This window comes from Salmo salar, chromosome 15 (genome assembly GCF_965601325.2).
Source record: "Salmo salar chromosome 15, fSalSal1, whole genome shotgun sequence".
NCBI lineage: Eukaryota > Metazoa > Chordata > Actinopteri > Salmoniformes > Salmonidae > Salmo > Salmo salar.
In genome coordinates this window covers 72,567,706-72,579,949 of record NC_138305.1, presented here as the reverse complement: position 1 = coordinate 72,579,949, position 12,244 = coordinate 72,567,706, and the positions used below count along the sequence as shown (strand labels likewise).

Sequence of the window (12,244 nt, the reverse complement as noted above, 5' to 3'; positions counted from 1 at the left end):
CATAGCTGTCCCCAACTCTGCTGTCTGTGTGCCATCTGTTGCCTGCTCTGCCTAATGACATCATTGTGAAACATTTCCATTAGAATTTCATTTCTTTCTTATGAACATTTTATCAACTAGTCTGAGATATTAGGCTACTAGGGTTCTTACTCACAGTGTGTAGGTTATTTACAGTAGGAGATGGGCTTCTATCATCTTCTATCATTCTATTTGGGCTTCGGTCTAAAAGGTAGCTAGCAAATGTGAAACGGATTAAAATGACAAGAGTTGACAGCTGTATGAGTTCACCATTTACACAACATATGCTGCAACCTTTTGTAATTTTAATAGTTTGTTTCATATTGGCTGGCTTCCAACAATAGCTGAATTTGCAAAACTAGCGAGCACCAATTCAGTTTCAGTGGTGTTTGCTATAATCTTTGCTACCCGTGTTAAATAAAGGTGAAATAAAATAAATAAATAAAAGTTCCCTTGCGACAATTTAGCTTTTGCAACGAGACCATTAAATATATTTAAGACAATGGTAGAAGAGCGTGTAGTTCTGTTCAGTTTGGACTTCAGTTTATCGCTAACCTTATCACAGGGACTTTGAAGCACTAACTTACATCATCTGCATGCTGATCTTGGAATAAATTGACGATAGCAAAGATTCCATCTTTGACGACGCCACATAAATGGAATAGCTAGCTTAATAGTTAATATTTGCGCGCTAGCTCTGCATATTCAGCTAGTGTGTGTGCGCGATTGACTGGATTAACCTTACGTCAGTTACGTTCATTGAGTGCCTTTCAGACAGTAGACACGACCCCTCTGTTACCTTGCCAACTAAGGAACTGGCAGTGGATCAAACCATTGTGAGGCAAAGGGTGGGGGGGGTCGCAATCTTTTGAAACTTAAAAACGCACTATTAAGTGTCTATAATCAGCACAATTGCTTTCATTGTGTATTATTAATATTATTTAAATTACATAGTTATGTTTCAGTGATATATTGGGGGGACAAATCATATTTTTCTCAGGATGGGGGGGGTCGTGTCCCCCCCGTCCCCCCCGGGATTTCCGCCCCTGGATAGGAGGGGTGCGTCACCTGAGTGGGTTGAGTCTCTGACGTGATCTTCCTGTCCGGGTTGGCGCCCCCCTTGGGTTTGTGCCGTGGGGGAGAACTCCGTGAGCTATACTCGGCCTTGTCTCAGGGTAGTAAGTTGGTGGTTGAAGATATCCCTCTAGTGGTATGGGGGCTGTGCTTTGGCAAAGTGGGTGGGGTTATACCCTGCCTGGTTGGCCCTGTCCGGGGGTATAGTTGGACGGGGCCACAGTGTCTCCTGACCCCTCCTGTCTCAGCCTCTAGTAATTATGCTGCAATAGTTGCTGCAATATGTGTCGGGGGCTAGGGTCAGTCTGTTATATCTAGAGTATTTCTCCTGTCTTATCCAGTGTACTGTGTGAATTTTAAGTAGGCTCCCTCTAATTCTTGTTCTCTTCCCTCGGAGGACCTGAGCCCTAGGACCATGCCTCATGCCCCTGGCCTGATGACTCCTTGTTGTTCCCAGTCCACCTGGTCGTGCTGCTGCTCCAGTTTCAACTGTTCTGCCTATGGAACCCTGACCTGTTCATTACATTTTAGAGCAGACGCTCTTATCCAGAGTGACTTACAGTAGTGAATGCATACATTTCATACATTTTTCTCCGTACTGGTCTCCCGTGGGAATCGAACCCACAACCCTGGCGTTGCAAACTCTACCAACTGAGCCACACGGGACCGTTAGATACTACTGCACTTTGGAGCTAGGAACACAAGCATTTCGCTACACCCGCAATAACATTGCTAAATATGTGTATGTGACCAATAAAATTTGATTTGCGATAAGAGAAATAGGCCGAATATGGAGGCCGTAACCGGCCTCACACTCCAGTACAGTAGGTGGCGGTGTATGCAACTTTCAGTTGGTTGCAATCCGGCAATACAAATGTTAAGAAGAAGAACACGATCCAAGGACAGACAGTCACTGGGCCACAGCCAAGAATGGATCCTCAGGATTACACAGGCATCAGAGCTATAAATATATTCCCAGCCACTCAGAAAATAGTCACGGGAGAGTGTTGTTGATTTCTTCCATAAGTTCTTTAAACCCGACTGATCTTATGTCATTGTCTCCCACATGTAGGCTATGTATTTTTCAATTTCATTACTTTTGTTCATGCACTTGATGCAGTGTCTGGCCAGAGCCAGTTCTTTTAACCTTGATTCATTGTGTCTCTGGATTCCTACTAATTGTTCGAAGAATTTCTTGGTATTAGAGATGCACAAATAATTAAAATGTAGATGATTTGTTAATTCCTTAGAAACTAAGATTACAGTGGGCAGATTCGATTATGCTAAACCGCTTGGCACCTGTCTATGGCCCGTGATATGAACAGGCAAAAGTGATGAGGGAGGAGCGCCTTTCTCAAATGAACAGTAATCTGCGCCGCTCGGTCACGTTGTCAACCAGGCAGCATGGTGTATTGTCCAGAAACATATATTTTCCATAAAAGATATGCTTGAATTTTCATTGGGAAGGTAGATTAAGCGTTTTTTTGCATGTGAAAATACAGAATCCTACTCATTACTCCACGTGGTTAATTTACTGACTTGTTTTCAGCCAACTTCGCCGTGGGTTATGAACGGGGCACATGGCTCATGCGCCCGGTTCCAAAACGAATGCGATTAATTTTCACCCGGTGTAAAACATGTCTAAACCGGCGCCCGAGCCTGATTAATCGAATCCCCTTGGTTTGGGTCCCCGCCTTGAATAATATAACTGTCCAATGGGTGTCATCGATGGAGACACGGAAGTGACGCAATATTTGAATATTAATTTACTTTCTGTCTTCATCTTAACTGGCGAGTTTTTCAGAATTGGTCCTGGTACTTAAAATCACTTTTGGCTTCATTTGCAAGGCGACCCAACTCGGCCTGGAAGGTAAGTAAAGACTTCAGTACTTGGTGGGAAGGGTTATGCCAACGATAAGGTAAGTTAGTTTGCTAACGATCCACAGACGGCCTTGTTTACATGCCAATCCCCGGGCTAGAGTGTGAGAGATGCAGCGGCTAGGGGCATCAGCGACTCGTTATGTATCAGTTGTGGTGAATTCCGGGCTGGAACAATGGCACCGCTGTTTTTCTACGTTGCCTATGTCTAGGATGGCGTATTTTATAGATTATTAAAATAATTATTTGGAAAACGGCTGTTGTGCTAACCTCTACTTTATTGCTAGCTAAGTTGTTAACTAACGTTAGCTCGCCAAACGTTAACGCTGGGAAATTGGCTAGGCAAACCCAGCTACAAGCCAGTCATGTTTGTGTATTCGGCCAGAACCCACTTCATTTGACGTATTATACTGTAAACACATAACTACGTCTATGATATCGTGTATGCATAAGTGCCTATTTATAGCACGGAGGGAATGCAAACAAGCGTCTAGCACTGACATGGGGGCCAGGCCGATATTGCAAGTCACATATCAAACTCCTGGCTACCTACTGCGGTGATCCATGGCTTTATGTTCAATGTTCATGCCACAAAGTCCATCACAAACCGTAGAACAGGAGCAGACATCCGAAGTAGACCGTCAATCGCCACACCGCCCACTACGTGGAGATATTTTGAGGAATGCAAGGAGTCACTATAGTTGGCTGAATATTCACGTTTTTGTTATTAGGACTAGATAGTATGTCACGCGGCTGCTCCTGTGCCTACTGTCCTACCACCTTGTCAGTACGGGGAAATATCGTCATGTAATCCTTTAAACCGCTGCATTAAGCCGCTCCCCGTGCTTTGTATCCCACACGTGTTATCATATTGTTTGTCTAATGTACAACTAGAAGAAAAGGAAGTCCCAGGGGTAATGGAAGATGTTTGTGCTTTCCCGATCTTTCTGAAGCCTTGGTTGGACAAGTTTTGGTGGATCTCTAATCAGTGAATTGCACAAGTGGCAGGGTATTGGAGCAGACTTTTCTGTCTTGTGCAGAGAGACCTTGACTTTATGGAGCACTGTAGTTCCGTTGACCTGAGTTCAGACGAATGAACATCACACCTTGTCCCTGACCTGTTCTTCCTCAGACTCAACCATTGTCTAGTGTTTTTTTTGGTTTTTTTTGCGCTGAACCATTTTATTTTTTCCCTCTTTCATCCCTCCCACTTATCCTCAAGTTCTTTGTCTCCTTTCAGAGCATCCACCTCGACGGTTCCTCATGAAAGACGGGGAGTGTAACTTCTTCTGCTTCTTCCGCTGCTGCTGAGCGGTGTTGGGCTAGTTTGTGGAGCAGTTTTTTTTCTGGGTGCTGTAGTCCCCCAGGTGGTTCCGACGGCCAGAGAGCCAGTCCCAGAGAGAGTGAGGGCGTCTCTGCCGGCGAATGTCTGTGGACATGAACAGCCAGGCCTCCGACAGCAATGAGGAAGACCTCGGGGTCAACTCTGAGGATGATGACGGGGGTGACGACGACGACCAGGGGGACATAGCCGACTACTATGACGGCGTGGCCGGAGACATGGAGCAGCAGGGGGCCGACTCGTTCGACCCAGAGGAGTACCAGTTCACCTGCCTCACCTACAGGGAGAGCCAGAAGGTGCTCTGCGACGAGGTCAACAGTATCGCCGCCATCCTGAAGGTTTGTTGGGCTAGTCTTAGGGGTAATTGAGGTCGACGTTACCATTAACCACATACCTAGGGTCAATTACCATACCCTCAATCTTAACCGTAATGACTAGGGGTGTGAAAATATCTAGGGGCCGCGCATTCATTCTCATTGGGAGGGCTGTGTGTTAACCTAAATTGAATGGGGAGCCGTAATATCAGACCATATCTGTGGCACGGTCATGTAATATCTAGTTATGAGGTGCGTATCTTTCCAGTCTCAGTAGTTATCAGTTTAAAGAAGTAATCAATGAAAGCACTTGAGAAGGGTCTGCTGCTGCCTCCCGAGAACAGCTGTATTCATAGGCTTGATCCTCCTGATGCTTCTCTCCGTCCTCTCTTTGGACAGGTTTTACCTGCTGTAGCCAAACTGGTCCTTGTGCACTTTCACTGGCAAGTGTCACAAATACTGGACAGGTAAACGCACTAGTTCAGTCCTACTCACTTGTATTTTCATACACTATGCAAATATTCTGATAAACCGGTTCGAATATGATTTCTGGTTCCCTGGTTTAGCTTTCTTCTTTTATTTTTTTAGATACAAGTCAAGCTCATCTCAGTTGCTGTCTGAGGCCCAGGTCCAGCCCAGCAGCACCTGCAGATCAGTTCCTGTAAGTACCAAGAGTGCTCTTTTTCTATGGTGTGTGTTTGTATTGTATTTGGGTGAAGGTCAATGTGGTGTCTGGAAAGGTACAGGGACTCTGTTCTAGTTGTGTAGGTGGTCTGAACTGTCACTGACCAGATTTGGCCCTTGGGGCCACCATTTGACTATCGTGTGTGTGACATTTTCTTTCGGTCCCCAGACCCCTCAGTCCCTCCAGTGTGGGGTGTGTCTGCAGCTGGTTCGGAGGGACACCCTGCTCGCGCTGCCCTGTCAGCACTCCTTCTGCAAAGGATGCTGGGAGCAGCATTGCACTGTACTCGTCAAAGATGGGATGGGAGTGGGTAAGCAGCGCTGGTAGGGCTGATGCGACCTGTCAGTGTGTTCAGAAGTCAGCAGCTTGTTGTTCCTTTGAAGATAGTGACATGATAGGCTTTGAAGATGAACCCTGGTGAGAGAATTATTTGATAGCCTTTACTTGCAATCATATTCCCATGTCTGTGTACCTTGGATGTTTTCATATTAAATTTGTCTTGTATAAAAAAAGATGTATTTGAAATCCATGTGTTTCTCCAGATGTTTTTTTATGCTCAGGGTGTATGCATGAGCTTACAATATTTTAAGTGGTGTATCTTTGTGTGCAGGTATCTCCTGTATGGCTCAGGACTGTTCCCTCCAAATGCCAGAAGACTTTGTGCTCCCACTGCTGCCTGGTGAGGAGCTGAAGGACAAATATAGACGCTACCTCTTCAGGGACTATGTGGAGGTACGAGTCTCAGCCTTTCCTTCTGGTGGTCTGTCTGGCTGCTTGTCGGCACTGCCCTCTTTCTGTTTCTGTCCCTCTTTGTGTTTGTCTGTCCCTCTTTGTGTTTGTCTGTCCCTCTTTGTGTTTGTCTGTCCCTCTTTGTGTTTGTCTGTCCCTCTTTGTGTTTGTCTGTCCCTCTTTGTGTTTGTCTGTCCCTCTTTGTGTTTGTCTGTCCCTCTTTGTGTTTGTCTGTCCCTCTTTGTGTTTGTCTGTCCCTCTTTGTGTTTGTCTGTCCCTCTTTGTGTTTGTCTGTCCCTCTTTGTGTTTGTCTGTCCCTCTTTCTGTTTCTCTCTCCCTGCAGCTTTTGTTCTTGAACAGCAAATGGTGAAAAATTGCACTGTCAGCATGCTGTTAATAGAAGGAAACTATCGGCCTCTTTAATTTCCATCTTTCAGCCAGTGTGCATATTTGTCAGGACCTGTCTAGCTATTGAAGGTCTCTGTAGCTGTCGGTAAGGCGCTGTCTCTCGGCTGGTTTACAGTGGGTCTAACTACATATCTGTAGACAGTGATATGTCTGCAGTGACATCATGAGAAATGATAAATGCAAAAAGTGTTTGCATGACATCAGCAGCCTGGATGGTCCAAATGGCATACCTGCTCTATTTTAATATCGATCAACCCATCTGTTACTTTTTTTTAGGATTTGTCAGTCCAGCAAGCCAGGAAACCAAAATGAGCTACGGAGCGGTATTTTGGTTTGCTAGCTTAACATTTTGACCGGAGCTGACTTTTGTTCATTAAAGTGAACACATTAAAAATCATTATTTACAAGGCAATGGGAGTTAAAAATAGCCTGTTTACATTTGTGAATACGACAATTAAAGCAGTGCATTCTTTGAGAAATGTAGAACTTCTAGAAGCTGTCAAAGGTGAACCTTTTTTTTCAAGTCTCTGTGTCAAGGAAACCGACAGGCGCATCAGCGGTCTTCAGTCGGACTGAGTATAAATTAAGTTTAGTTCTGACCAAGGACACTTGACGCATTTGAATGGTTCACAGACATGTCGATAGACGGGACTAAACAAGCCTCCTCTCTCCAGAGCCACTTCCAGTTGCAGCTGTGTCCAGGGGCAGACTGCCCCATCGTCATCCAAGTGCAGGAGCCACGGGCCCGCAGAGTACAGTGCATCCGCTGCAATGAGGTCTTCTGGTGAGACAGGCGCCAGCACGTACTACTCTTACACACAGATCAGTACACACGTTGTTAGCTTCATGTGTATCATGTCAGATAAACCTATGGTCATATCATTTGACTCCCTGCGGATGTACTTACAACTTTCTCTCTACCGTCTCAGTTTCAAATGCCGGGCCATGTACCACGCCCCAACAGACTGCCCGACTGTCCGAAGGTGGCTGACCAAATGTGCAGACGATTCCGAGACGGCCAACTACATCAGTGCGCACACTAAAGATGTGAGACAGGCCGCACACAATGAAATTAGGTGTGGTTTTCCAATATTCTCCTTTGCTTTTGTCCGTAATGTCGAATGTCTTTCTTTTTTTTCCCCCCAGTGTCCCAAGTGCAATATCTGCATTGAGAAGAATGGAGGCTGCAATCACATGGTGAGTGGTAATGGAATCGGCATCTGAGTTGTGCCGACGATCAGCACATTGTTTGCCTTAGTTTTCTCTGGAGCTTTTCTATGAATGTCTACTTTTACTACAGGTTCTTTTTTAAGTGACATTTCTTTCCTCTCTGTTTCAGCAATGCTCCAAGTGCAAACACGGTGTGTATCTCAGTTATATGACTTCTTATAGCTAAACGCCAAATTAGCCTTTCTACCATCAATTATTTTCCCCAACGTTCTGCTGATTTAACGCACTCAAGCCGTATGCAACCCATTTGACATTGAGATCGCCTTGTTTTTCCCGTTTTTAATGTCGTCCCTGTGTAGACTTCTGCTGGATGTGTCTGGGGGACTGGAAGACCCATGGCAGTGAGTACTATGAGTGCAGTCGCTATAAGGAGAACCCAGACATCGTCAACCAGAGCCAGCAGGCACAGGCCAGAGAGGCCCTCAAGAAATATCTCTTCTACTTTGAGAGGGTGAGATGAATATGAATCGCTACCATCACTGACGGGTACATGACACTTCTGCTCACACTTTGAGTGTTTGTATGGAATTCAGTGAGCCTTTCGGAAGTATTAAGCTGTGCGTCACGTGACTAGGTGACATGAACTACATCAAACACCTGTGCGTTGCCAGAGTAACGGTGTCAGTCAGGTGGTTTGTTTACCTCTTAGCATTACACAGCTTTCAGCACATGTGATGTCAACCAGCGCCATACATTAAGAATAAATGGACGATCGTATTAATACATGCGGTGCACTTTCAAGGATAGTACACATGTTCGTCAGCCACACATACTTCCACAGAAGTAGTCTGTACGTCACCTCTGGTACTTTTAGATTATGGCAACTGTCTCACATGCGTGTCAAATACCGCTCATGTTCAACAACTCTTGAGTGTTGGAAGAAACGACACCGTGTCAAATGAACACACAGATCTGTGTCAGAATCATCCAGAAGTGTGTTTCTTGAATGGCAGTTTTCAGGACTCTTTCTCCAGTCCTGACTGTGTTTTTGTGTTCAGTGGGAGAACCACAATAAGAGTCTCCAGCTGGAGGCTCAGACGTACCAGCGGATCCAGGAGAAGATCCAAGAGCGGGTGATGAACAACCTGGGCACCTGGATCGACTGGCAGTACATGCAGAACGCTGCTAAGCTCCTGGCCAAGGTACTACGGTCACATGCAAAAAGGACCTAACACAAGAATGTATAGGGCTTTTCACAACTTTGTTACTGAGAGGTGCCAAACCAAGTATATTTCTAATCTGGCACAGTTTGGTTCAGCTCGGCATAATGGTGTGAAAGGGTCATCTGTGTACTTATTTGACCTACTGCGCTACACTGCTCCTTGAACCAATAGCAAGTTGTGCTGATCTCTAATCTGCCTGTCCCACAGTGTCGCTACACTCTGCAGTATACTTACCCCTACGCCTACTACATGGAGTCTGGTCCGCGTAAAAAACTGGTGAGTGTCTAGTATAAGCTACCACATTCTGTCAGTGGTGGTGGGGGGGGGGAAGAAGTACCCAACTGTCTTGAGTGAAAGTAAAGATGCCTAAATTGAAATTGACTCGTGTGAAAGCCACCCAGGACAAAATACTACTTTGTTAAGACTTTAGCACCATTTTGGTTTTAAAGATACTTAAGGGTCAAAAGTAAATGGAAATGCTAAAATACACACTTCAGTATCAAAAGTAAAATATTTTCTAATTCCTTATATGCAAACCAGATGGCACCGTTGTCTTTTCTTTAGGAAAGCCAGGGGCACACCAACACTCAGACATTTCCAAATGAAGCATGTTTAGTGAGTCCGCCAGATCAGAGGCAATAGATGGCCAGGGATATTCTCTTGATAAGCATGTCAATTGGACCGTTTTCCTGTCCTGCTAAGCATTCATAATGTAACGAGTGCTATTGTGTGTCAGGGGAAAATGTATGGAGTAAAGTACATTTTGTTTAGTGATGTAAAAGTTGTCCAAAATATAAATGCAGTATTTTTACTTAAGTACTTTACACTACTGCATTCCATTAATATACATTGAACAAAATATAAACGCTACATGTGAAGTGTTTCATGAGCTGAAATAAAAGATCCCAGATTGTCCATACGCACAAAGCTTATTTCTCATTTTGTGCACAAATTTGTTTGAATCCTTGTTAGTGAGCATTTCTCCTTTGCCAACAATCATCCACCTGACCGGTGTAGCATATCAAGAAGCTGATTAAACAGCATGATCATTACAGGTGCACCTTGTGCTGAGGACAAAAGGCCACTCTAAAATGTGCAGATGTTTTGAGGGAGTGTACAATTTGCATGCTGACTGCAGGAATGCCCACCAGGGCTGTTGCCAGAATTTAATGGGTATTTCTCTACCATATGCCGCCTCCAATGTCATTTTAGAGAATTTGGCAGTATGTCCAACCGGCCTCGCAACCGCAGACAACGTGTATGGTGTCGTGTGGGTGAGCGGTTTGCTGACAGTGCCCCATGATGGCAGTGGGGTTATGGCATGGGCAGGCATAAGCTACTGACAACAAACGGATGCATATCTGTATTCCCAGTCATGTGAAAGCCATAGATTGGGGCCTAATGAATGTATTACAATTGACTGCTTTTCCTCAGCCATGGCTCTGCACAGTTAAATTTGTAAACACATTTTTCAGTCTTGCATACAAGGTGACATTTTGCATGAGCAACATGAAGTTGCAAAGCACATTTATGCTGCTAATATAGTTGCAAGGGGGTTGAGTGAACGCTTCTGTGATGCTTGCAGTCCGAAGATGCTATTGAATCAAATTGATCAGATCCATTCATTTACGGGGAGGGTGCTGCTAGTTGCTAATAATTAAACTTAAAAAAAAAAAATGGAACACGCTGTCTAATGAACAAGTAGCCTAATGAATGCATTTTGTCCTATTCAGTTTGAATACCAGCAGGCCCAGTTGGAAGCGGAGATTGAGAACCTGTCCTGGAAGGTGGAGCGAGCAGACAGCTACGAGAGCGGGAGCGAGGGGGAGCTGAACGCTAATGACAGAGGGGTAAGGAACAGGGGGGGGGGGGTGTGTGTGTATGGATATTGAAGTTTCCAGATTAAGACTTCCATTGGCTGGGAGCACAGGGGAGTTGCCGGTTAATGGCACGCCTTGGGAAATCAGAAGGACCCCCGAAATATGTACGTCCCTAGGCACTGTATTAGTTTTAGACTCTGAAGAATTGAACTTCTTCCTCTCTCTCTCAGGATCTGGAGAATCAGATGCACATTGCTGAGCAGAGGAGACGCACGCTGCTGAAGGATTTCCACGACACCTGAAGTCTCCAGACTACTGTAAAGCACCAGCAGCTCCTTCATTTTGCATCCTTTTGTCTACAGCTCCTCACACTCATCCCTCCCTCATTAAGCTCTCTGTCTGCTACAGGGTCCCAGAATGGCACGACTCTATCCCCCCTCCCATTTAGATGTCAAGAACGCCACATTCAAACACACTACACATGAAATGAGAGCATGCACGCACACACACAACGTGAACACAAACATGCTTTAACACTCTGGCAAAAAAAAGAAACCTTAATTCTCCCACCATCCCTCTACCTGTTATTTTTTTTTCTTCTCACATTGTTCACCTTCTGTAAATTGATAGTTCGTAAAAAAACAAAAAACATTAAAAATAAATAAATGCTGTAATTTTCAACGGTTGTACATTAATACAGATAGTTACTGAGTTTTTAAACCAGATGTCGTTTTCTTTTGTGTTCATTATCACACACGAACGACAATGCCCGTGACAGCAGAAGGGAACTGGCACCCATGCTATGTGGCTGTCAATGGGTTGACCCAGATCTTCCAGTCAGACCTTTTTATCAGTTCACCTTCACGCTCAATCAGTGTATACAGACACTGACTTTAGGACTTTCATGCTGCTCAGATACAGGTCAGACTTCGTTAAACAGGCAGCCCAATTCTGGTACTACACCCCCCCCCCCCCCCACACACACACACACACACACACACACTAATTGGACTTTTGACCACATCCGAGCTCATCTTATTGGCCAAAAGACCACTTAGTAAAAAGATCAGAATGGGGCTGTCTGTCTAAATGCAGCCATACTGAACACTTCAGATGTGTTAATGTTGTGACAACCTCTGACCTTTCAACACAAACAGTAATGCCTCCACAATGCATTATTTTGACATGGCTTCTAAACAAGCGCTGCAGTGTAGTCGTTGCTTATTCAGGTCAGTCTGCTTGGCCCAAATATAGGCAGCATGGTGTGCCAGCTATATTAATAACTGCTGTAATGCTCTCTCCTTTTATGTGTGCCACTTTACTAGTGGGCGGTCCAAAGACTCTTAAATAGGGGTTGACAGAAATCCACACCTACACGAACTCCAAGACTTAACGAGCATAGGGCAGAGTTAGTACCTGTCCCGGAAATGACGTGTGACTTCACGCCAGCAGCATATCAACTTGCATCTCACTGCTGGTTTACCTTGGAAGCTCAGTCCCTGGATGGGAGACCAGAAGCTGCTGGAAATGGTGCTGGAGATCCAGTAGGAGGCACTCTTTCCTCTGGTTAAATAAAAAATCCC

General features: G+C 44.9%; 1 protein-coding gene across 2 annotated transcripts; it reads left to right on the top strand.

Moving 5' to 3' along the window:
* The first annotated feature begins 2,838 nt into the window (after positions 1-2,838).
* Positions 2,839-11,342, top strand: arih2 (ariadne homolog 2 (Drosophila)). Of its 2 annotated transcripts, none has more exons than XM_045695172.2 (15): positions 2,839-2,962; positions 4,211-4,650; positions 5,026-5,093; positions 5,215-5,287; positions 5,480-5,621; positions 5,922-6,043; positions 7,123-7,232; positions 7,378-7,495; positions 7,595-7,645; positions 7,788-7,809; positions 7,978-8,129; positions 8,677-8,820; positions 9,049-9,117; positions 10,575-10,691; positions 10,892-11,342. In XM_045695172.2, exons 2-15 carry the CDS (start codon positions 4,396-4,398, stop codon positions 10,961-10,963), a joined length of 1,515 nt encoding a protein of 504 aa, XP_045551128.1. In that variant the 5' UTR covers positions 2,839-2,962; positions 4,211-4,395; the 3' UTR covers positions 10,964-11,342.
* The last annotated feature ends 902 nt before the right edge of the window (positions 11,343-12,244 follow it).